Source organism: Haliotis rufescens, unplaced genomic scaffold (assembly GCF_023055435.1).
Source record: "Haliotis rufescens isolate VD_foot unplaced genomic scaffold, xgHalRufe1.0.p SCAF_106, whole genome shotgun sequence".
Taxonomy (NCBI): Eukaryota; Metazoa; Mollusca; class Gastropoda; order Lepetellida; family Haliotidae; genus Haliotis; species Haliotis rufescens.
In genome coordinates, this window is record NW_025963787.1 from 607,431 (window position 1) to 635,200 (window position 27,770).

General features: G+C 37.1%; 1 protein-coding gene across 7 annotated transcripts in view; it reads left to right on the forward strand.

The window, feature by feature from the left end:
• Positions 1-19,509, forward strand: part of LOC124115566 (potassium/sodium hyperpolarization-activated cyclic nucleotide-gated channel 4-like) — a 183,568-nt gene extending 164,059 nt beyond the window's left edge. For 2 of the 7 annotated variants that reach the window (XM_048392025.1, XM_046476601.2), the window contains 8 exons: positions 720-883; positions 2,082-2,288; positions 8,940-9,043; positions 9,924-10,073; positions 10,621-10,839; positions 12,037-12,183; positions 15,453-15,696; positions 16,657-19,509. In XM_048392025.1, the coding sequence (XP_048247982.1) occupies positions 720-883; positions 2,082-2,288; positions 8,940-9,043; positions 9,924-10,073; positions 10,621-10,839; positions 12,037-12,183; positions 15,453-15,696; positions 16,657-17,777 (2,356 nt within the window). In that variant the 3' untranslated portion in view covers positions 17,778-19,509. Of the gene's footprint in view, positions 1-719; positions 884-2,081; positions 2,289-4,511; positions 4,539-8,939; positions 9,044-9,923; positions 10,074-10,620; positions 10,840-12,036; positions 12,184-15,452; positions 15,697-16,656 lie in introns of all 7 variants that reach the window. The other 5 variants (XM_048392027.1, XM_048392028.1, XM_048392026.1 and 2 more) reach the window with 5 other exon arrangements.
• Positions 19,510-27,770: the final 8,261 nt, after the last annotated feature.

The window sequence follows — 27,770 nt, forward strand, 5'->3', positions numbered from 1 at the left end:
TGGTGCTCTTGAAAACAAATATTGACTCGTCATATGAGAAGAGTGATCATCACATAGAACACATGTATTGATCTTCGCGTTTGTATCTTTCCCCGCTGGATTTCCAGAGGTATATATTGTATGTCTGTTCATGAAGACTGACCGTTTTGCAACTAGAAGTAAATATGTATACCAGTATATATAGCATATGTCCATTTATTTCAATGTTAAAATGTTTCTGGAGTAAATAGCCCTGATTTTATATACATATATATATATATATATATATATATATATATATATATGTGTGTGTGTGCAGTGTGTGTGTGTGTGTGTGTGTGTGTGTGTAAGTGAGTGTGTGTGTGTGTGTGTGTGTGTGTGTTACTACCTATATATATATTTAGAAATAATCAGGGCTATTTATTCTATTTATTTTATATTTATAATTATATATATATATATATATATATATATATATATATATATATATATATATATATATATATATATATATATATATACGTTAGTCCACGACCCAATCTCCAATAGGTAGTTACACATGACATTCCACCCATTTCGTATAAACTGAAACCTGGATAACACGGACCCTCTAAATTCAGAAACCCCACTTTCCGAACGACTACTCCTTTCTCCATTACACAGCATCTAAACTTCGTTAATCCAGACATTTTTCGCTGTACATGTATTGCAATTATTGTTATTTTCCTTTTTCATTTCAGGTTTTACTGGGATCTGTTTATGCTGGTGCTACTTATCGCCAACCTCATCATTTTACCGGTAGCAATATCTTTCTTTAACGACGACCTCAGCACACACTGGATCGTGTTCAATTGTATATCAGATACTGTATTTTTTCTTGACATCGTAATCAATTTTAGAACAGGTAAGCAGCTCTACGTTAATAAGATTATTTTTAATATATTTTCGGAATAATATGTTTTAACTCTTTTTAAACAAATCGAATATCAAAACACAATGTTCCGTAAAATAGCACATATCTCGGAACTTACATCAATCAATGACCTATTAAGACATATAAATATATATGGGCATGAGTCGCTCAGTCTTCTCAGGCGCCGCTATTCGCAGTGCCGAGTTGCGTCCCTTGGGCTTTTCAAACACCTATGATTGTGGGTTCGAATCCCGGTTCGCCCCGATTATGTCTCTGGGTTTGTCAGCACCATACCCTTTCTCGTGGGTTTCATCCAATGGTAAACGTCTTAGACTTGCATCACCTCGGGCTTTCCTCCCACGTTATGTTTAGACGCCGTGATATAACTGGAATATTGTTATAGCGGCGTCAAAAAACAGCAAAGGCTAAAGACAAGATATAAAACTATAAAAGTGAATAACTTTATCACAGAACATTTTTGTTTATCCGTCCATGAAAACAAAACCCACGAAGAAACGCCAACCAAATGACACTATTGATCATTGAAGAAGTCAGGTCTAACTACATTTAGTTCGAATTATACTTGTTGGAACTGTTATTGAATATGACAGAAAAACACTAGGACGAGTAAGCATGTATCCTTAATCGACGGCATTTACATAATGGAACATAATGCTAAAGACCAATATAATTTACAGTAATCAGTCACACAAGTCAATGTGTCTTGTGCTATCCTCAAATAGGACAACGTTCTCCGTTACTCTAGTACTATACTAGAGGATTGTGGGTCACCCTGAAATAACTTTTGTTTGTCCTTTGTTCTGTATAAAGCGAATTTGATTATTTTAGTACATCATAATGCATGATGTGGGAGGTCACTTTATCAAGGTAAAGCAGATTATGTTAAATGGATCATTCTGACGAAAGAAGGTTATTTCAGAATTACAAAATAACTTTAATTTTAGTTAAATTTAATTTTGTTTAATTTTGGCATATTAACCTGTTTATCATAATACAAGTTAAACTTTACTGGTTACTTTTTGCGGATGATTTTATGTTTGACTCAGTCATTTCTAGAAGAAAACCAAATTGGCATTTGTAGCAGATATTTTGTCGCAAATGTTTCTGTTTGTCGTTGTCATGATAACTCTGCAAACAACAATAACTTGACTTTTTCATTCTTTTTCAGGTGTTATTTTGAATGACTTTGCCGATGAAATTATTTTGGATCCGAAACTTATAGCCAAACATTACATGAAGACATGGTTCTTTCTAGATCTCATAAGCTCCATTCCAATGGACTATATTTTTCTTATGTGGGACTCAGAGGCCAATTTCAGTCAGCTCTTCCACGCAGGTACGAAACCTCGCTTGGATGCCCTCCCGTACTGGCAAGGTGATCATTCTCGCATTTTTTGGCTGGAATGTCTGTCAAAATTAATCTGTGGACAACCTCCGTGGCTTTCTATCTTTCCGCCCATCCCTAGGTCACCGTACAGACAACAGGTCAAGGGCCTATTGGTCACCTCCCCGTTGGCAATTGTCATCGTACCCCTCTACCCTGGTGTTCCACTAGGGTCTTCATGGACACCTGTTAAATCATAGGGAAAAAATAACATCATACCATAGTTAACTAATGTTTTTTTCTTCTACAGTGTTAATTTTTTTCTATCACGCTGCTAGGAATTTTAAGGTGTAAGATACCGAAATTGTGTTCTATTAAGCACATACTTTAATTTTTCTTTCATATTTTTTCGAACAAATAATTTTGAATATTTATACCATGAAGAAACTAGTGCTTATGTTAAATCAAAGGTACCCGCTCCACTACGTGTTTGTAAAATGCACCCATCTTGAGAGTCATATTACCATACGTATATATATATATATATATATATATATATTGTTCTTCTATCGTGGACGTATCAGTTCATATTGACATACCATTAGTTTCGTGTACCAATCCATGACATATATCGATGTGCCTTCACGTAAGCATATAGCTATATCTATATATTGCTTTTTAAGTTTTGTTTTTCTAACATTTCGTTTTGCGTATTCCTTTATTATTTCATTTTCTTCCGCGTCGAAAAATATCAACTTGCACTTACATGAAACATCACAAGCACGCCATTCTTAAACACAGCGATTCGTTGTATGGAAGAAAACACATCATTGATGCTGTACTCATATTGGCATGGATTACTCTGATGCCATCTAATGATAGTTACGTTGTTGTGCTGATGTCCAAAATGCGATGAACGCTCCAAACACTGCATGGACTTCCAGTCTCACGATAAATGTTTAAGATTTTTCCATCACTTTACGTATATATGAAATGCTTACTTTGCTTTTAATATTAAGTTGAAACTATATGTCAGTTATCGTTTGTCAACACGATAGTGTTCACAGTATAGTTAATCACATTGACAACCTATTTATGGTTTTGGTCGTTTCTTTGTTCTCACATTCTGTGAATATTGATCCCAGAGAATTTCCAACAAGTATTACAAATTCCTTTTCTTGGGCAAAAGACTTCACAGAATAGTAGAGCCACCAAGTAATTATCATAAGAGAAAGATATATATTAAACATCAATGCCAGAGAATAATCAGTCTCGACTATTCGACGAAACAGGCTGTAAGAAGCAAAAATGTCTGCAGTCAATAATACCCTTTCTATTTTCATACGAAATCTCCACCCAAAAAAGACTCGATTGTACGATTCCGACTATATCATGAGCATGTGTTTTTGAATCACTCTCAAATGATACCAGGTGTTCGCAAAAAGGTGAGCGTATTCTGCCCACAAGTTGCACAAGGCACAAACACATGCATAGGCAAGTCAATTATTGTTCACCTAAAAAAATCATTCCATACTGACGATGATTAGAGTACTTTTCTTTGTTGACTTCTGTACTTATGCATTTGTTATTTCTCCTACTTTAATTCAACTTTTGTTAAAACGATATTTTCTTATTTTCTTTATCATCAATTTCTAGTATTTGAGATGTACAAAAAATGCACATAAGTTAACGGTAAAGTACCCTAGCGTTATTGCATCAATGAAATATGGTATATGAATAGGTAGTCCCACATAAGGTTTACACTATTTTGTAGGCATGGTAGCATACGTTGTCAGTTAGTAGCACAGAATACCAAGTTCCATTACTATATTGGAAGAACAGTACAGAGGGCATTCAAAGCAATCTTTATATAGTGGTCATGTCATTTCCACAGACCAAAGACATTGTATTTATACCATTCCAACGAGAACGGACAAAAGCTTAAACTAAGTAAGTAACAATCATTGAAAGCAACATCGTCCCTATCAGGCGTAACAGTAATATTAAGATATCAAGATGTGCGCATCAGAAACTTTCAATATAAGTAAATTCACTGGTACCTATTCACCATCACCAAATTTCCCAAAGATCCGTTACTTTGTAAGTAAAGCGTTGCGCAATTGTTTTCAATTTAATATGTCAATGCTATGATGCTTTGAAAAACACATACCTATGCAATAAGTGCTTATTGTGCAAAGCTTAAGCTAATTGTGACGGTCCAGTGACACCATCGTCAGGTGCTATACCCAAGATGAAAGGCTTTTACTTTTTCAGATATTCCGTGGCGCACCTTATATCTCGGTAATCCTCTTAAATTTCAAAATTTAGTTTATAGAGCTTTTATTATTATTTTCATCATTTTTATTCATTTTAGTTTTGTTGGTAAGCCTCTGACATCATTAACATGCTAGACCAACCAGAGATTTGACTATAACACAGTAACTGCGTTATAGACAAAACATTCTGGTCGTAAGGATTAGTTCTGTCAGCGTTATTCTGCTACTTACTCCATAACAATTGCTTCACTAATCTCAGAGCACAGAGCGTATAGACCACAGATCATATAGACCACAAAACCATATAGACCTGACCCACAGCCTTTGAGTATAGCACCATAACGAAGAAAGGTGTCATTGGTACGCACTGCCATCCACTGAAAGTATGACACTTCCATGTAGTTAATATGTTGAAGAGTATTATTCTGTTACCTAGAAGTAGTTGTTTTTTCTTCATTCAGTTCACACTGCGTTCAACAGTTCGTTAGATATAGATAGAGGTCAAGACCTCAGCATGATGCATCGTACTAAATTATAGAATTACGAATATTTGAAAAATATTTATTTATCTCAACCTCTCTGTGGACATTGTTTTTTTCTTGAATGATGGTTTTAACGTTTGACTATTTTGTAGATTTCAGGTTCTAGTAGAAAGCGAAAGATTGCAAGACCTTAAAACCCACTCCTCCATGAGACCGTTCTTGTAATGATAAAGACAAGGCCATCAGCCAGCTGCATGTAACACAACTTTAATTTGCTAATGCCAAGGATAAAGCGGCTGCTCAAGACATCACATAAGTTTTTTCAAACATCCAGGAAATACCATTAAGACAATATATAGATGATAGTTCAATGATTGATGCATAGCGTCCGCGACAAGCCAAGTAAGCAATGGAATATTTAAAGAGCGCGATCATGAACATGCACATAAAATATATTCAAAATCTATCTCTTTTCACATTTCTTTCATTTCATAGTTGTAGAACCATTTCTAAAGGTTTTCATATTTTGTAAGCCGGGCGTTCTTTACAGTGGTTGTCCATTTGGAAAGTCAGAATGATGACGATAATCATGTGATTTCTCTTTTTGGCACAAGAACGTCTTGATCTTCAACGAAGGATACTCCGCAGAGAATGATCGCCTTGGAAGGCATTTTAATACCATTCTGCATATACTTAAATCTTTTAAATTTTATCCGTTTTAAAGCATTCCTGGAAATGTTTCCCTCACAAGCCTTCTCCACTCACAAACGTAGTGCACTTATGACAACACACTTAGATTCATAACTACACACCACGTTACCATACAGCGCATGCCCTGTTTGCACGCCTTTTAGAATGTGCTTCTTTACCTTTTATGTTCACATTTTCCTTAAACTTTGACGCATGCTGCCTAGTAATTGAAACTGTGTCCAGTGTTGTGCCCTTGTAAACTGTGAGTCTAATTGTTACTGTGAAAGTGTTATATGACCATACGATTCATACTGTAAAGATTTTAGATTCTTCCTTTTTCCATGCGTAATGTTATGATTCAACTGATTTACTAATGCAGTGATGGTACAAAACAATTCTTGTAGAATTATAAGTATATTTCTATGTTTAATTATGTTGGTATCATATTTAAGGTTTTCGTTATGGATGATCAAAATGACCTCAGATACTGCGGGTATGTGATAAACAGTGTTCAAACGAGTAACCATTTTGTCTTTCAGTGTTGTTTCAGACTAGATGGTAATAATGGCGGGTTATCATTGTCATCTCCTTAGTATTTCATACATCTAGCACCTTTTGTACGGCTGAAATAAATTCCATAGCATATGGTTTATAATATATGGCATGCGTTAATAACACTTGGCAGCAATGGTTTCTGTACATATTAACTATAAACAAGAGTGATTTCATCAGAAAGAGCTTTTGTTATTTTTTATGAACGAAACGGATGGTTTTCGGCTGAATTCGTTTCGACAGAAGCCGTATTGCTTGTTCAGCAATGTTTCAGTTCATGCATATACCGTGCGTCTGAAAACTATATTGCCATCAAGTTAAGAATAACTATAAAATTACGAATAATCCAATTTCAGAATGACCCGTACACCATATATCATCGTTAACAATATGTCATATTTCAAGTTTCTCTAGATGTAAAACAAAATCAAAGATTACTATAACAAACACTGTTTCATCTCAGGGATACATTTGACAAAGGAAATTTATATCAAGTCACCCTAACGTTTGAGACAATGGTTCTCTCCGGACAATCGTTTTGGCAGTACCACATTCATACAGATATGTCAGGAAGTGTTTCCTTCTGTATGTGTATGCATATGACAGATACAATTGTGCACAATTACTTCATGTAATCGTTGAGTTCTTATATGTTTGGGGCAAGTAGATAGAGTAGGAGCAATGGTAGAATAAAGATAAGATATTCGGCCCATGTTGTCAAATAAGATGTTTATGACTTTGATTGACCTGATTGCATGAGTGGAACAGTCATGACACTTGGTGAGATAAACGTTATTTGACAACAGTCTGACACCGTCTTGATTGAAACACGAGAAAGCGTTGTATTTGTTTGGAAAATGTGCAACCTTAACTGGTTTCCTAGCAACGACAACGAATTGGGTAGTGACGTCATTCTGTTATTGTAATGGAAACGTTCCCCTCCATTACTTCTTTAACAGTGGCAATAACATGGTTCTTTCAGCCTCAAACTTACTGCCAGGTTTCGGATAAAGTTGTTAAATATTTGTTACGAAAGAATATTTGATGAAATGCGTGTTATATATAACTATTGTGGACATTTTATTCGTATTGGTTGTGTACCTAGTAGCGGAGCATGCTTGCATTGGCGGGTTTGGTATCCGTATGTCAGTGTTGTTGGTTATTAGTATTCCATCGGTTGTTCCTATCCTTTGCTGTGCACAAAGTCACAGAAACTGTTGACAAAAAGTCCGAGATAACGACGGAGACATACGAATATTCGAAATATTATCCCAAAGCACTGTTAAAAAGTGCAATATGCATTGTCCATGTGAGAGACTGGTCACTTATTTCGAGGGGTGTGTGGTGTGAATTACTTCCTTTAAATAGCATTGTTTCATGCCGCCAAACATATGTAACATTTACCTATGACACCCCCCTGCACCCTCTCCAAACTCTCTCTGTCTCTGTTCGAGGTAATCAGCATGAGTTAAAGAGAGTTTTCGTGCCTCCCCCCTACCCCCTCTTATAGTTGTCATAAATTTGGCGACCCCCTCTTTCGCTCTGTCATTTGTTTCATGACCCTCCCCAAACCCCCACCCCAAACCCCCACCCAGTCCCAACCCAACACCAACACCCACCCCCTTCATCTCACCGGTCCACCCATCCGAAAAATAGGTGTCGAGTCCCTAAATGTGGATTGTTTGGCTATATCTATCTGATATAAAGATCCTCTTCGGTATCATGAGGACGACATGGACGACTCAGAACTCTCTATTAGTAAACATGGGAAACGGGGGCCTTTTAAACAAAATCTCAAACCTTAGGATGACTTTCATGATACTCACATGTCTCTTTTTACGAGTAATACGGTTTTAGCGTACATAAAGAGTTGCATGTTAGATATATATACAGTATTGCTAATCATCAACATCAGCACTTTCTGGAAGTAATGGCTGCCAAGAGTGACATGTGCGATGCGTAACTCCCTGCACAACGTGTGTGTAGAGAGCCAACAGTGGTGCAATGAGTGATTCAAATGCACCCCAGACCTCCCTCTATTCCCTGCACGCTGTCGTGTTTGGAACATCTTCTTGATTGGTCTGGAATTTGGTTGTCACAAAATATATTCTAACGCCTTGGTTCTATTTCTTTGTACACTGTTTCTTTTTCCAATGTAAAAGATTTGAAGGAAAATAAATCTCGTTAAACAAAATGAACAAAAACTAACTGAAATTTGGTCTCTTTGTTGTAAAGAGATTTAGCAGAAACAATGTTTTGTGATAACACATTCTGGCATGACCTAAGATGTATGTACAACATCATGATGTTGTTCATGATTTCCATGACCATGTGGTTGCGTTCGACAGAATTTTAACTTCCTTTCCGGGTACATATGACCAAATTATATAGACAATTACGTCATCAAGTTAAATTGTGAATATGGTAGAATGGAATATCAGTCGTCATAATATCGCAAAATGTTGACCAAAGTCACACAATGTTAACTTCTTTTGTTTCTTCTGTAAGTTGGCTGAACATTTAAGCCTGCGGACTTCTATAAGTCATTTCATCAACGATTCACCCATCTACTTTGAAGTTTGTCCATTTTGAAGGCTAGCACTAATTATTGCTAACACTTGAGAAAACGTCGGACGCAGCCATTTTGCTAAAATCCACCAATCACAATGGGTTTCTTGAGTTAACCATTTCTGATTCAACAGGGAGAGCCTTGCGAATGCTGAGATTGGCCAAATTGCTGAGCTTGCTTCGGCTGCTTCGGTTATCCAGACTGGTCCGATATGTTCAGCAGTGGGAAGAGGTGGGGGTAATTTAAACTTTGACTGGCAAGTCATCCTTACTCTCTGATAGGAAGGGTATAAGTATAGAAGAACATACGTGTACACAGTAGATGTAGACATGGATAGTAGTCTGCCGCTTACAGGCTGACATTCAGACATTGAAAGATGGTTTGTTTGAAGAGCAGAATCGGCGATGGAGATACTTCATGTCATGTCTACTTTGATATAACTGATAATGTTACGTGGTTAATTACTCAAGGTTAAATATTGATATATTTTAAATGTTCATGAAACATAATAAAAACATATTATATGTGTTAAGTAAGTACAATATGATTTTGTAATGTAATATAATATGCACTGAGCATAAATTTTGAATGTATATTCTGATGAAAACATGTTAACGTGAACTAAATATATACGTCTCATAATGTTTAAAAAGTATTAATGCGCCATATGCACTATTTTATGATACAAGTAATTATACCCTGCCTTCAATGTCGATGTAAGGAGCTTACTCTTTCAATCTTTCTCTTTGAATGTCTCTTTACTATCTTTGTAATTTTTCTTTGAATGCTAAACAGCTTATAAAAAGAACACTACGTAAAAAGGGAACCTCTTTCTCTATCTGATGTCAGCTTAGCATCCAATTAATTGCAACTCAGGCTAGTTAGATCTTTTTTTTAGTTTCTTCACTTGTTTAATCAAAGTTTATTGCAAAGTATAGAATTTCTGTAATAGTTCTTTACATCTAACCTCATTTGATGTTTATTTTTATGATGTATTCGCCAGTTCACTAGCGCAATCAAATTCATTTCTGCTTTCAAGCACGCTTTTTATTGCATCGGAATGCCGATTTTCGTCTCGTTGAGGACCACAAACTGACTCATAATTTCCTGATCTCAGTTTTTAGCTATTGCTGGCAAGTTTATGAGAATCTTCAACCTCATCTGTCTGATGTTCCTCTTGGGCCATTGGAATGGTTGTCTCCAGTTTCTTATACCAATGCTACAAGACTTCCCAAAGGATTGCTGGGTAGCCATAGAGGAACTTCAAGTAGGCTAATTGCAGCATAGATGTTTGAAAATAACACTAATGTATTTGTGTAGCCAAGAAGTGAAACACATGTTTCATTTTGAATTGAATTATTCAAAACAATTCAAAGCTAACAGATCAATTGGATTCATCGGTCTACAAAGGGCGTCACACTGAGAATGGACTATCCTTATTCAATTGTTCGCTATTTCGAAATAGTAACTCGAAGTGTGCCCAATCACCATCCGTGTTTACATTAACTTCGCCATCTCGAAAGTATCCCTTTGATTCGTGATCAAGAAAAGGTTATAGCAGTTATACTCTTCGTATCTACAACTTGCTTTTCCTCAACCATGTGTCATACATATTTACCAAATTTTCTCGAAAGTGTCCTTTTAGTTGGGGATAAAGGAAGTTAACAGCAATTCTACTGTCGAACTATTTACCTAACAATGTATCATGCATTTATATACCTTTCTCTGTCTGTAAAGTGTCATTTACCTTACCGGAATAATGGCAGTTTATTGTAATTCATAACTATCCTTTTCATCCATTGTTTCCATTTCAGGATGCTCATTGGGCAGAACAGTATACATGGGCGTTATTCAAAGCGTTATCTCATATGCTATGCATAGGGTATGGGCGTTTCCCTCCACAAAATATGTCGGACACGTGGTTGACCATTTTGAGCATGCTGAGTGGTGCCACCTGCTATGCACTCTTCCTTGCTCATACCACTACTCTCATCCAGTCATTTGACACCTCTAGAAGACTCTATAATGAAAAGGTAGGTATCAAATATATCCTTGCATGTTACAAAAATGCTACGGTGTGTTTATAATCCGTTTAGGATTTTCAACGTCACTGTAAAGAGTCTGGATGGGTGAAAACATCAATTAGTTATCGCAGCTATGTGATTTCTCATTGGATTTTGTTGTACAAATAGACATTTTTCTCATGTGAATGTGGTACAAAATGAGAGATAAACTTATGTTCCTGCACGAGAATAAATGCATTTCACAATATGTAGTGGTGAAATCAACAGAATCAGGTAATTTCTAAAATCATTGACTTAAATCATGTTATGGTTTGTATATAATTTCTCTGTGATTCTGCAAAAAGATGCGTCAGTTTTACTTGTTAAAATGGACCCGTGAAGATCCGGGGTAGCATTGGTCTTCAGCAACCCTTGCTTGACGACCCGTGAAGATCCGGGGTAGAATAGATCTTCAGCAACCCATGCTTGCCGTAAAAGGCGACTAATGGGATCGGGTGGTCAGGCTCGCTGCTTGGTTGATGCATGTCATCGATCCCAATTGCGTTGATCGATGCTCATGATATTAATCACTTGATTGACTGGTCCAGACTCGATTATTTACAGACCGCCGTCATATAGCTGGAATATTGCTGAGTGCGGCGTTAAACAACAAACCAACCAACCAAGTAACCTTGCTTGCCGTAAAAGGCGACTACCCTTGTCGTAACAGGCGACTAACGGGATCGTGTGCTCAGGCTCGCTGACTTGATTGATGCATGTCATCGTATCCCGATTGCGTGGATCGATGTTCGTGATGTCAATCACTAGATTGTCTGTTCCAGACTCGATTATTTACAGACCGCCGTCATATAGCTGGTATAGTCCTGAGTACGGCGTTAAACAACAAACCAACGAACGAACTTGTTAAAATGCACGTTCAGTATGGCCAGCGCAGAATCAACTGCAACAGCAATAGCTTGACGTCATCATAATGATTTAAGGATGAATATGAGATATGATCTTATAAATGCGATATACATTGGCGTGGAACGTTTTTATTGATGTGTTAACCGAAAAACAATCATCAGCTCATCTATATTTGCCCCCTCTTTTCTGCCTTGCATTATTGTTTTTAGTATTCCTGAAACAATGCATTACAGGAAAAAATTCCACCTTGACAAAGTTATATCGATGTTGGTAAATGGTATCGTTTGTTTGTTCTTTCAGTTCAAACAAGTTGAAGAGTACATGATATATCGTAAATTACCTCGAAACCTTCGACAGAGGATTACAGACTACTATGAACATCGATATCAGGGAAAGATGTTCGACGAGGAAACGATATTAGGGGAACTAAATGAGTGTCTGAAACACGTAAGTAGATGATTCATCATGTATGTAGTGATAGATGCATACTTGTTTATGGAACATCATGATAACGTCAGCTGCCTTTCATATTTAGTCAATGAGTATCTAAGGACTTATTTAGTTATGTCCATACGCAGAATATCAGTGTGTTGCGATACAGCTGTGACGTCGCCGCTCGATAATGCGAATACAGTAAACTACGGTTATAACGAACACGCTTATAACGAACTGACGGATATAACGAACTACTTTTTGGTCCGGACTATTTGCTGTAGTTATGCTGTATATATGCTTATAACGAACTACGGTTAAAACGAACTAAAATTAGTAGTCCCTTTGAGTTCGTTATAACCGTACTTTACTGTATATTACTATAATTGAGGTTGGTCAGTAAGATTTTCAATCTAATACAATACAAGAGGTATCATAAGTAGGAATGGTAATGTATTACAATATAAGTGATATGACATGAGCAGGGATATTTATATGTTACAATAGTGGATGATGTGATTTCAGCGGAATGTTCATAATGTTATGTTGCTACAATAGTTGTGATGTGATATCAGCAGGAAAGTATATACGTTACCGAAGTCATGCTGATACATCAGCAGGAAGGAATATATGTTGTTACGATGGTTGTGGTATGACATTATGAATACATGAATGCCTATGTGGTTCGTAATATGTGAATTGGTATCGTCGGGAACGTTCTCATATTACCATAGATGTAAACTGATACCATTCATATTGCAATCGTGTAATACTAGGCGTTAACGATTTAACATTTTATGACCATGAGCTTCATTGTTACAATGGCATGAATTTTCAAATATATGAAACACTATATTTGAAACCATGAAACTAAAAGCGTCACTAAATTGCTCATCAGTGTCTTTCACAACCGAATCGAAACCAATACTAATACACACCATCGTTATTCAGGTCTGGGGCTTTCTAATTAGCATTCTAACAAATGAGCAATTTTGCACCACTCCTGCATTTCTCAGCCCTCCCTTGCCACGTTGTTAGTTGCAGTGTGTTAGTAATTAATGTTTTGAAGACATAGCTGACGTGCTTACATCGTGTCCTCATTTAAACCACGTTAAATGTGAATCTTGTGTCAGCGACAGGTGAATAAACAAACTCGATGCAGTTCTAACACAAGCGCTGAAGATTAGCACAGAGTTTAGACTACCGCCCTCGGCAGACCACCCTAGAGCTCGACCAACTCCATTTCCATACAGATCCTGTCGTGCTAGGCGAAATTGGCTTGTTTCTTTATTGACACTGATGCTGTATTAAAGGCTGAGGAAGTAGATAAAATCTGACACCTTAATCTAGATAGACTTTTATTGTCATTCAGAAATCAAATATTTATACAGTTGCCTGTTCCAGTTTTGGCCAGTATGCCACATGGCGGGAACCTTAAACAGTCGGCATCAGTTTGTATTATTATTTTTATACAGAAACTTGATTGTGTAATATGGTTTGAAGTCTTTAAAAGGCATTTAGAAGTGATACACATAAGGAAAAGAATTTATGGATGTCAACTACTTTATTATGAGGAACACGACGTTTCGGAGTATATGCTTACTCCTTCATCAGGTGTATGAATGCTATGGTTCAGAAAGCATATATATATGTACATGTAAGAAGAACAAAAGTAATAAGATAACAAAAGATGAAAACTGAACAAGGGAAGCCAACAGATAATTGGCGCTGATAGGTCTCTGCCTCATAGCATTCATACACCTGATGAAGGAATAAGCATATACTCCGAAACGTTGTGTTCCTCATAATAAAAGAGTTGACATCCATAAATTCTTTTCCTTAATGTGGTTTGGTTACGACAAAATGATTATTAATGTTTTATATGTATAAACCTTGCTTCTTTGTATTTGTTATATTATTATGACGCATGGTAGGTTTGAAAAAATGTATAATCAAGAGCACGTTTTTGAATTAGCTCTGGAGTCTGTTCGATAACTAGATGTTAACATCTACATATACACAAACCATTTACCCCTGTCGCTGCGCGCAGCTGTCACTATACAGAGTGATTACCTCCATCTGTTGCAATCCAACGACAGCCACTAGACATTCTCTACGATGTTAGTGCTGCATATATATGCCTTTAATTGTATGTCCAATCTGCTTCTGCGCTGCTCCAAAAGTAGCCTCCCTCATTAATCAAAAAGTGTTTCAAAGGTGTCGCGCTGCAGCAGTACTGCTGTGTGGCGTCGGGCAATAACACTTATGTACGCAAATTAGTGCTATCGGTAGGGCAGGACATGCTTTCACCTGGTGTTGTCACTGATTTTTATGGATCCACTCATATAATTGTCACCTCTATTTTGCATTTTTCGCCCAATGGAATCTGTTTCGGCGAATACTTATGACTGATTATTCTCCAGCGTTGACATTTTATATTCATATATGTCCAGTGTACCTTTGCACTGCTCCAAAAGGCGCACCACTCGTTTAGCATTTTAGTGCTTCATAAATGCCATTAATGTGTGACATTGTACCTTTGCACTGGTTCCAAAGTTACGAAAGGTTCATTATTGTTGTGTACGGTAAATTTTACCTTTAATAAATTGAAATTGTACTGATATATCCTATATGCCAATTCTGTGATTCAACTATTCCAATATTGTCTTGTCACAATTACAATTCAGTGTTTTAAAGATTAAAGTATCAACTATAGCTCTCCCATAATCCCCAACAATTCCCCAAAGATTATTGTATTAACCCTTGTCTTACTCCAAAGATGTTCATGCACAAATAATCGCATTCCCCACGTCCATCTTCTGATCTTTAAGATGATCGCTTTAACATGTTTCACAGAACATTGAAGTGCTTTTTAAACACGCCCAATTTACCTTGTAATTTACCTTGTAAGACGATTTTATTAACACATCCTTTATACAATTCCACTACTTCAAAGGTGTCCTTATTTCCATATCTTACATTGAGCTATGCCCTGACGTCATGTTCTGAATGTATTTCCAGGGCCATGGGTGGCCAAAGCGCAGGGCGTTTCAATTCGCCACGCAGAGTTATTTTCCTTGGTCATTCAAGAATCCGATGATCATGGCTCTATTTCCAGTTTCGCCAAAATGTGATTCTTGGTTTCGTCAGTTTCATCAAAGGTCTAAGGCCCGCATCAGTTTGGTCTTCCCTTCCACTTGACGCTGTAATGACGTAATGTGAGTAAAATAATGTTTAGAGCGGCGTTAAACCAAACTCACTCACTTCCTTTGATTTATTTCCAGGAGGTAATCAACCATAACTGCCGAGCTCTCGTAGCATCTGTTCCATTCTTCACGAACGCTGACCCCTCCTTCGTCTCAGAGGTGGTTAGCAAACTCAAGTTCGAAGTCTTTCAGCCTGGCGACCTGGTGATAAAGGAGGGCACTATTGGAACCAAGATGTTCTTCATCCAAGAAGGCATTGTGGACATCATAACGTCAGACAAGGAGGTCGCCACTAGTCTTTCAGATGGGTCTTACTTCGGAGGTAGATGATTTTCTCCTAGGGGTTATCACTGTGGGTGATCACCAGGGTGTCTCAGAAGGAACCCTAATTCATTGCACTAACACAATGCCTTAATATGCTTGTTCATCACTACCATGAAAACTACATGTGTATGTTCACGTCAGCTTGAACAACTAGCGGGGACCTGTACTGGCGGGGAAATTTGTTGCTTTCATTTTTTACAATACCGATAAAACGTTAACACAATTATTTGTCCCGGAAATGAACAAATGATAATGACCTTATGGTATTTGTGACAGTGTAGACTCATTTATGTGGCATTGCATAGAAGGGATTCCGATGGCTTGAGATTATAGAGCGTTATTTCTGCATATCTTGATGTAATGTTTAGCAATAAAACAAGAGACCATGAACGCCGATATATTACTATTGCGCATATCATAACGATGTTTTCCATTTTTTGTATCTTCATCTTCCCTATGTCGCTTTTACAGCATGACATTTGATAAGCATGGGCTTTTTTATGCACGGTACTTTAAAAATAACACAAATGGTGGTAACACTTCATAATTCTAATTCTTTGCATGGATTTATTTTTTTTAAATATTTGTATCTTTGTACATTTTTTCCATATTTATAAATCTTCGCACATCGGCATGTTTTCAAAATGTTAAACAATGTTTACCATTTTTTACATCAGGACTTCATATATAGAATCACATAGTTTCATAATTTGGCTTGGAAATGATAACTGTCAGTTGTTAATAATAGAGAAGTAATATTTCAAAATGAAAAAATAATGTTAATCAATGGCCAGTCTTAGGGTAAAAAAGGTCTACGGATATGGTTGCACAAGCGGCAATTAGTAATATTGAGACCAGGATTACCAGTAAAAAGACTGAGATTTTTCCGTATCCAGAGGATATCCAGATCAAGTCATGGTCTCTTTCCCGTAATGATTATTTCTTTTATTATTTTCAGAAATTTGTCTGTTGACTAATGCACGCCGTGTTGCAAGTGTTCGAGCGGAGACATATGTCAACCTCTACTCTTTGGCCGTGGAGCATTTCAACGACGTACTGGATCGATATCCATTGATGAGGAGAACGATGGAGAGTGTTGCTGCAGAGAGACTCTCCAAGATTGGCAAGAATCCGAGTTTGGTCAGCAGTCGAGCAGATCTTGAGGAGGACCAGAAGCTTGTGAACGAGATAGTGATGGAATCCACACCCATCCCTACCAGCGCCAGTGAGAATGAGGACGGAGACTCAGATGATAGTTCTGATGGAAGTAAACCTAAGAAAAAATTCAAATTTGATTTTTCGGCAAGGTTGCAACGGATTACTGAGGAGAAGAGAAGCAAGTCTCGGGAAAATTTAAAGGATAAGGACCTGATAGATTTTACTGATGGAAAATCTCATAAGTTTGGGAAGCTCCCAAAGGTTCCATCAGGACCTAATCTCTTTGGACTTCGAGTTCCTTCTCTTCCTGAAAGAAAGAGATCAGGGAGTGTGGGAGATGCTTATGCCATGACCGGGGCCCCAGAAAGAATTGAGGAAGAAAAGGAAGAAAAAGGGAAAGACATTGAGAAGAGAAGGGGTAGTTTTCTTGGTAACAAATTTTTAAGAGCGTTTGAAACGAAGGAAAGTAAACCTAAGAAGTTAAAAGATACAGGCAAAACTGCCAGTCTAGATGAGGCAGTTCCTCTTGTCACAGACCCTAAGGGCACCACTGCTAAGCAGTTTCTTGCGGTACCTCCAGATCCTGCTAAGGAACATTCTAAAGATTCAAAAGATAGGACTAAATCGGAGGAGACCAAAGCAAAATCTGAAGATAGGCCAGAGCCGTCCCACACAACTACAACCACGACTGTTACTGTTCAACCAACTCCTATTCTTAAAATCCCTAAAGATGACCCTTCTGTTAAAAAGAGCATAGTAAGTGTCAGCCCTTCTGTTCCCTCTAGTAAAGACAGCAAGTCCCAAAAGGACGAGTCAATACAGCCAAAATGGGCGGGGGGACAACCAGTAACAATCCGAAAAGAAGTCATTATTGAGGAAAAACCTCAGGAGAAACCGCCAAAATCAAGCGAAAATGCATGAATTATCTGAGTGTGTTGTTCATCATGTTTCGTTGTGATACCGCCGCACGGCGTTCCTGTTTAGGATGTGCAATGATCTTGACTTTGATCTACCTTGTGTACAAGTAGCGGGCCAGTGAGAAAGAGGTAACTTTGAATGACTGTGTGATCAAATCAATGAGGCCAATTACATGTATCAACTGTATATACACGCACCAAATGGCGTGAAGACGTGGATATATTGAGTGTCTTTTTATAGTAACACTACACTGATGCGATAGTACGACACTGTAAAACAGGACTCTGTGACAATCACGTAATGTTTTTTTACATTTCCCTAGACATTAGGTTGATATCCTCTCTGTGCTGGTCACGTGGCTGCCTCGTGAGGTGACGTAGGTGACACGTGACAGTCACGACAGATTAAGTCTTGATAATTGACGCGTAAAGGCCATTCCTTTCATGAGCTGCCATGGACATCGACCTAGATAATCATCTGCACACATGCCTTCGCCATATTTGACCATGGTCATCATTCCTGAAAAGTGGAGGGTTACTTCCCCTTAGTCCTCGATATAGGCGTAGAGTGATGCTCTGTCTGTCATTTCTGTCCATATGTCGTTATCGTTCTCACACATATCTGCCTTAATTTTACAGCGATGTATGACTTTGATGAAAGGTTAACATAGACTTTTGTATAATCTTTTTCCATGCATTTTGAAAGATATATCCAGATTTTATTTTCAAGTTGTAATTATCAAATACGTTTATGAAATTGGTTTTACAGTATATGCTTGATGACCATCAACTGATATAATAATTTGTTTGAGGGCAGAGCTGTAGTCTAAATTTCATTGCAATTAATTATTAGGTTCCTCCAGGTATTCACATTTGCTACTGCCGTCTCGTAAATAAGAACATATTCATATTCATATACAATGCCGCTGTTATATCATATTGCTACCAATGTGACATCACGTTTGCATTTGCAAAATCAATGTGTTATTAAAAACAGCCGTTTTATATTGGATAGGCACCAATATTAATTACATATCACTTTAAATCAAAAGAGTATTATTTCTAAAAATTAGTTCTTTCTATACATTGTCATTATATAAAGCCTGCTACCTCGAGGTATTTGTGAATTAATAACTTACTAAACTGGGGAGCAAAAGAGACTCTACCTCTCAGTTTATTTTATCATATCTTCGATTTTCAATTGAAAATATATTAAGTTATTTAATAAGTGAACTGTATTGGCACTTAGTCAGCACCCAAAGAATACGTCTGTTTGGTTTTATTTTGTTAAATATAATTTGATTTAAACTATGAAAATTAACAAACCTCGCATAATACACTTCTATTGGTTGGTATCTTTGACATCTTATCTTTGAAAATCAACATATTTGTTTTCAAACACGACAAGGGTCTGATGTAGCAACTTCAATTCTAACCCCAGTCTTCACTGAACCAATACACACACAATTTTACTTATCTGCAGTTTACATTATGGTTTGGTATCCGTCCAACCGATGACGTGTTCCTTCTCTTCCCTTTATAAACAGTAAGGAGAGGTGGTACATGCAGCTTAGTGAACCAAATAGATATAGGCGTCAGCTACATAACAAGTATTGTCTGCCATTTATGTAGTTCAAAGGTCGCCTTGAGATCAGTGTGGTCTGCTTTCACTGTTTAACATAACTGATACGATTTTTTTTAAGTGAGATATCCTGGGGGGGGGGTTGATTTTTTTCTCTAACAAAACCGTGTGGGCCATTCAGAAATTTGAAAAATCGTGTTCCATTTTCAAAACCCTGAATATGTCAGCCTCCCAACCAACTGGTGGCAGTACAAGGACAGTTACATGAGCCTTTTCTTGTTAGAAGATAAGGGCCATATGCAGGGTTAGCAAGAATCGAAATAGTTTAGGTATGCTGGTGAATGGATGATAGGTTAGGCAGTAAAAAATAATTTAGAATGTAACTCGTCACTGTTTGAAGAACGCGTGAACGGTTTGGCTTCGATCAATAACGTTTTTTTGTTCAGTAAAAAGTCCGATTTTCATACTAGATCAACAATGAATTTTAAGGCCGTTATGGTTAACAACCAGTTTGAATTAAAAAATAACCCCTGTGACTTGGTCTTTTAATTAATCTTCTACAAAACCCGTTTTAATGGCCTTAGTTGAGAGAATGTTAGACATGTATACTGCAGATATGTTACGAACACCATATAAGGAAATGATTCGAGGGTAAAAGTATCATATATATACGAGTAAGTTAATGGTAACATTGTATATTGTCATTGTCCAAATATACGCTTTACATGGACAATGTTTGTGATGCGTGATACCAATACACCTCAAGTTGTAACACCACGAATGACTTTTTTATATTATTTCTAAATAAGGTATTTATGCGATTGTTTATTTATTATCTCATTTAGCATTGTTTATGTTTACCGATGCGGGTTATTACCGGTAATGTTATCACTGTGAGCTTTAGATGTGATCTGTAAAACACAGCAATGACCGTATCCTTTCAACGTCACTTACTGTAGGTTGAGTTGAGGGCTATGTGGCAATTTGCACTGGAACTACACCACATACAACATATGTATGACAGGATTGTAATAGAATAGAGTGCATGTACTGTATTACTAGACAATGAAGTTTAAGGTTTCAATGATTCATAATGGAAAATCTCTTACATGCCTAGAAGCCGTGCTTCCTTTGATGAAATATATTATACTAGTTTAAATGTCTCGTCTATACCAACATTTAGACTTGTGTTCTAAACATGACATTGTTTTCACACAATATATTGAATTCCTCACTCACATTATTAATATTACTTTTTGACAGTCTAGTATACCATAATAAAATACATACTCTGTACATAGTCAACCCGGATAGAAACACATTTAAATATTGGGAATTTTACCACATAGAATTCCCTAGATCATAACGGTTTGCCATTTTATGATTTCGAAATGTGTACAAATGAAGACCTTTAAGATGTTTCCGAAGATGAAAATAATTCCAGAGGTAAAAAGTTCCAGTGATGGGTTTTTTTCAGATCTTGGGTAAATATGGTATATTTCGATGGAATTCCGTCGACTACCTACTAACTATTTCAACACAACAATACTTACTATGTATAATCCAGTTAAACTGCACTATTTTGTGTGAGGTTAGCTAGATTCCATGCCGTGTCCATATGTTCCATGTTTTCCAGGTGACCATTTGACTTGCCTTTGCATGTGTTTGTGACTGGTGTCACGGGAAGCAGAATACGCTCACATTATCGCTAATACGATTTATCATTGCTATTCCTTCAGTGAATAAAAAACATATTCTTAGGATATAGTCAAAATCGTACAATGGACAAGATGTTCTTATGGTTATGGAAAGGGTTTTGTTACTTATATTTCAATTATATTATTTCACAACGTTTTAGTTTTCAATACAATGAAATGCTTATGACACTAATAATATTGACATATCCGATATCACATAGCCCCAATTCAACTTTTACACGCTATAAGCAGCCAATGTAGACGTGTGCCGCGAAGGGTTACCATATTCAGTAGTCTTTCATGATATTTATTTCAGTTGTTGATTTCATCAGCTTGTATATAGTGTTATATTTGTTCTAGTTTATATGCAAAATGGGACACATGAACAGGGATTCCTAGGCCAATTACCAGTGTAAGTATTGTCACTTAATATGCAAATATTGCCTATATCGACACATCAGTACATACAAGGCAACGAAATATATACTGAACATCAGTAGAAACGCAACAATATATGATTATATGATATAACTAATTATAACGAAAATCAGGTTAACACAAAGAGGCAGCGTTTGTGATGAATGTGCTTTTGCTTGAGTTAATGATTGACATGTTAATGAACCAATGCCGATTCATGTTGTGATAAATTTTCATTGTATCAGGGCTGAGCAGTTTTCACAGGAATCCCATTTCTGATTACAGAAGGTTTAAACTTTTGATTAGAATATTGAGTCTTGATTGTCGACCAATCCTCGTAATCCGATATTGGTTAACTCTACCTTAAGAGTTACAAAAATAGTTTTTGGCAAATAATATACCTTGAACGTGTATCTTTAACTTACCGAACGCGTTTTTGCGTGAAAACACGTGTGTTTCAAAACCGTTCAGAGAACGTGAACTTATATAAGTAAAACATCGATAATACGGACTCTGTAAGACCGGAAATCAGGCTTTCAGATGATTTCTATTTATAACGTCTATAAATATACAAAATATCTTAGGGTACCAATTATTGGTTAGAAAAATTGCTCTTCGGTCGATTTCAATGGAAACGGTCATAGTCGGATTAAAGGGGTTTAACTGTACAAAATTATAGTATTTCTGATACCTGTGAGAACATTGCTAATGATATGCTTCCAACGATCTGCCTACTGGCTTGTATAGATTTTACGTAGTGTCAGCTTATATCTAGGCAATTCTTCAAGAGTGGTATGCGTTGTCTGAGTGATGCGTTTCTATTGATGCTGAGTATATTAGGTGACAAATAAGAGAATTTGAGAATAAATGAAGTTTTTACCCAAAATGTGTTATTTATGTTTATACTATATTTTCTTCCTAATATTGCTTTAGTATATCATCATGATACCACCGAATATTGTATTTCAGATAAATGTTCCCAAGTCGGGGAGTATATCCGAATTGATACTCTTTCCGTATCTTACATTCGTGGTGAAAAATACGGACATCTATTATAAAGTCTGTGAAAAGTTGTCAGTTAAAAGTGTTGAACAAATCTAGATGTAAAAATCACCGAACATGTTGAGCATTACTTACTCATATACACTTATAACACTAACTTCCGGGTACCCATCTAAAGAAACAACGTGTACACATCTAAAACCATGAATTGTTTAGCTATGTAACTACCTACAATTTCCAATGAAAGACCACTATTTGCGTTACCATTTAATATTACCTACCAGGTACCCAAGATCCCAACTTATTTACCCAAGTAACAATACCTACAAGGTTTCCAGGAAACATAATCATTTTCGCATGTAACACTATCTACCCAGAATCATAAATTATTTACCCATGTAACTCTACCTACCCGGTACACAGAACTTCACATGATTTACTCATGTAACAATACCTACCAGGTGCCGAGGACCACACATTATTTACCTATGTAACACTACCTCTCTGGTGCCTAGAACATAAACCATTCACGAGTGTACTCACACAGTATAGCCTACGCGTACCAGGATCACGTGTTCCAAAAGCGATTTTAGCACTACCGCTACCGTACGTCCATGTTCAAGTTTCGATAATCGAAGTATTAGTGGAACAGGACCAAGACATCCCACTCAGACCTCCAGTTGCTTTTGTATATGAATACACAATGCCTTTCAGAAAGTGGTCAAATGTAACAAATGTTATATTTGGGATAACACCTTCTTGGTAAAGTACAAATTCTAGTACTTTTTTTAATCCACACTCGCAGATTCAGGTATCTAATCGCCAGCACACAGTGATTTAACCAACTCAGCCACCATGCTTCCGCAAAACTTTAGTCCGACAACTGGTAGTCTAGATCACGTCCCCTATGATAAGTGTAAATTGTAGCCCTCTGATAAGTGTAAACTGTACCCCTCCGATAAGTATAAATTGTACCCCTCTGATAAGTATAAATTGTACCCCTCTGATAAGTGTAAATTGTAGCCCTCTGATAAGTGTAAATTGTACCCCTCTGATAAGTATAAATTGTACACCTCTGATAAGTATAAATTGTACCCCTCTGATAAGTGTAAATTGTACCCCTCTGATAAGTATAAATTGTACCCCTCTGATAAGTGTAAATTGTACCCCTCTGATAAGTGTAAATTGTAGCCCTCTGATAAGTGTAAATTGTAGCCCTCTGATAAGTGTAAATTGTACCCCTCTGATAAGTGTAAATTGTACCCCTCTGATAAGTGTAAATTGTAGCCCTCTGATAAGTGTAAATTGTACCCCTCTGATAAGTATAAATTGTACCCCTCTGATAAGTGTAAATTGTAGCCCTCTGATAAGTGTAAATTGTACCCCTCTGATAAGTATAAATTGTACCCCTTTGATAAGTGTAAATTGTAGCCCTCTGATAAGTGTAAATTGTAGCCCTCTGATAAGTGTAAATTGTAGCCCTCTGATAAGTGTAAATTGTACCCCTCTGATAAGTATAAATTGTACCCCTCTGATAAGTGTAAATTGTACCCCTCTGATAAGTATAAATTGTACCCCTCTGATAAGTATAAATTGTACCCCTTTGATAAGTGTAAATTGTACCCCTCTGATAAGTGTAAATTGTAGCCCTCTGATAAGTGTAAATTGTACCCCTCTGATAAGTGTAAATTGTAGCCCTCTGATAAGTGTAAATTGTACCCCTCTGATAAGTGTAAATTGTACCCCTCTGATAAGTGTAAATTGTACCCCTCTGATAAGTATAAATTGTACCCCTTTGATAAGTGTAAATTGTACCCCTCTGATAAGTGTAAATTGTACCCCTCTGATAAGTGTAAATTGTACCCCTCTGATAAGTATAAATTGTACCCCTTTGATAAGTGTAAATTGTAGCCCTCTGATAAGTGTAAATTGTACCCCTCTGATAAGTATAAATTGTACCCCTTTGATAAGTGTAAATTGTAGCCCTCTGATAAGTGTAAATTGTACCCCTCTGATAAGTGTAAATTGTACCCCTCTGATAAGTGTAAATTGTACCCCTCTGATAAGTGTAAATTGTACCCCTCTGATAAGTATAAATTGTACCCCTCTGATAAGTGTAAATTGTAGCCCTCTGATAAGTGTAAATTGTACCCCTCTGATAAGTATAAATTGTACCCCTTTGATAAGTGTAAATTGTAGCCCTCTGATAAGTGTAAATTGTAGCCCTCTGATAAGTGTAAATTGTAGCCCTCTGATAAGTGTAAATTGTACCCCTCTGATAAGTATAAATTGTACCCCTCTGATAAGTGTAAATTGTACCCCTCTGATAAGTATAAATTGTACCCCTTTGATAAGTGTAAATTGTAGCCCTCTGATAAGTGTAAATTGTAGCCCTCTGATAAGTGTAAATTGTAGCCCTCTGATAAGTGTAAATTGTACCCCTCTGATAAGTATAAATTGTACCCCTCTGATAAGTATAAATTGTACCCCTCTAATAAGTATAAATTGTACCCCTCTGATAAGTATAAATTGTACCCCTTTGATAAGTGTAAATTGTACCCCTCTGATAAGTGTAAATTGTAGCCCTCTGATAAGTGTAAATTGTACCCCTCTGATAAGTGTAAATTGTAGCCCTCTGATAAGTGTAAATTGTATCCCTCTGATAAGTGTAAATTGTACCCCTCTGATAAGTGTAAATTGTACCCCTCTGATAAGTGTAAATTGTACCCCTCTGATAAGTATAAATTGTACCCCTTTGATAAGTGTAAATTGTACCCCTCTGATAAGTGTAAATTGTACCCCTCTGATAAGTGTAAATTGTACCCCTCTGATAAGTATAAATTGTACCCCTTTGATAAGTGTAAATTGTAGCCCTCTGATAAGTGTAAATTGTACCCCTCTGATAAGTATAAATTGTACCCCTTTGATAAGTGTAAATTGTACCCCTCTGATAAGTGTAAATTGTACCCCTCTGATAAGTGTAAATTGTACCCCTCTGATAAGTGTAAATTGTACCCCTCTGATAAGTGTAAATTGTACCCCTCTGATAAGTATAAACTGTACCCCTCTGATAAGTGTAAATTGTACCCCTCTGATAAGTGTAAATTGTAGCCCTCTGATAAGTGTAAATTGTACCCCTCTGATAAGTGTAAATTGTACCCCTCTGATAAGTGTAAATTGGCACGGCCCCCATGGCCGAAAGCTATGAATACGCAATGCCCAAAAAGTACTCGAATTTGTACTTCACCAAGAAAGTGTTATCCCAAATATAAAATTTGTATCATTTGACCCCTTTCTAAAAGTCCATGGGACCCCGCCCCAAAAAGTACTAGAATTTGTATTTTACCAAGAAAGTGCTGCTTTTGTATATGTAAGATACATTATACAGACCAGCACCCAGCAATATTCCAGGTTTATGATGGGCGACTGTAAATAATCGAGACTGGTCCAGATAATGTTGTAATAGACAGTGATAAAACTGGAATACTCTTAAGGTTTAGGCAGCTTTGCGAAGAAATATATGTTAATAACCATGCGTCCGCTTAACAACTTTTTCCTGTCGAATTATGTAAGAGAGCGAACATCGTAGCCAGAATGCACATTTCTGCCAAAATGCAAGCTCTTATCTGTATTACATTCCATAACCCTATTAGGTGTTTGCATAATCTGATATAAATACATTTCATGCAGGTTTACGATATATGCCACCACACCCTAACCATTTGATGCTGTTATAATGCTGGGGGTGAAACAACACGACCATTCTTGACGTCACGTCAATTTGGGTACACACCTTTACCTGAGCTCGTTACTACGAGTGTTACCGAAGTGTACAGTGTAGTTACATCGGTAAATCAGATTTTCAGAAAAAAACATCAGATCAAGTACCTCTTATATGTATGAGGACAAACTACATTATATACATTGGATAATTACACGGCTGACGTAGATTTGAAGCACTATTTTGCAATATTATTCAAACGGCAAGTAGTTAATATGGACATACCAGAAATGTGAACTTTGATGAGTACCAATGTTGTCTTTGTAATAATAATAATAATAATAATAATAATAATATTAATTTAAAACGTGGCAAGGTAGAAGAGGGATGATCAGTCAGTTTACTTGGAGGAGGAGTTATTGACAATCTCGTGGAAGGTCAGGCCTATATGTACTTAGGGATGTGGTACGACCCGGAATATGTAGAGGGCGTCATGGAAAATGATAAATACAAAATTCCTTTGAATAGGCCCGTTTACAGCCTCAGGTGTATCCAAGCCAACAAACCCGATCTTGTCTTTTTCGATTAATCCAATGAAATTATTTATATCATTGAATTTTCTGTTCCTTTTGACAGTTATGTGATTGACAAGATTGAGGAAAAACATGGCAAATATGCGGACCTCGCTTTCGAAATGTCACGCTTGCATCCCAAGTACCAAGTTGTCCGACTCCCCATTGTTCTCGGTGCCTTCGGTTTGGTACCTCCCTATCGGTTGACTTGCATCGGGAGAGTCGGGTTTGTTACCAGGAATACAACCCTTCTGACAGTCTGGGTAATGCAGAAGGCTGCAGTGTCGGGGAGTCTTTACACTTGCATCCCAAGGACCAAGTTGTCCGACTCCCAGATGTTCTCGGTGCCTTAGGTTTGGTACCTTAGTACCATAGAAGGGGCAAGAGCTGATGATGAGCCAAATCAGCCTGATTGTGCCAGGATCTCCCAAACCCTCTTTGCTGCATTTTCATATGTTTTATTTTAATCTGTAAATGACAACAACAACAACAACAACAACAATAATAATAATAATAGGTCATGTATATTGCGCATATTTCCACACGACACAGGGGCATGCTCAAAGCGCTTATATTTCCCCGGTCAATAAATACGTGCACTCAACAATCGTTCTCAGCTCCCTGGGGAGGATACAACCCCAGGCCATAACACTGCTGGGCAACATCCTCCCAACGTTACAGGTTGCCATATATAGCTGAAATCGTTAACGTTATGTAATTCATCGAAGAAGCCAGAACTACTCCTGATAGCTTCTATGGTCATTTACACACAGTGGTGATCCAAGCCGACTGGTCCAACTGACCGAAAGAGGCAATAATTAGGCAATGGCCGAAAATAACCCTGTACCAACGCTAATGTCGCAAGTGTACAACAACAAGAATTTCCCGTGACGGGAAAGCCGATACTCTGGATATATAACTGCAAGATGTTAATAACTGAAATTCCCTTTGAATCAGCTGATCTAATAACGAGCTGTTCCTGTGATGGGCGTTGATGCCTATAGTT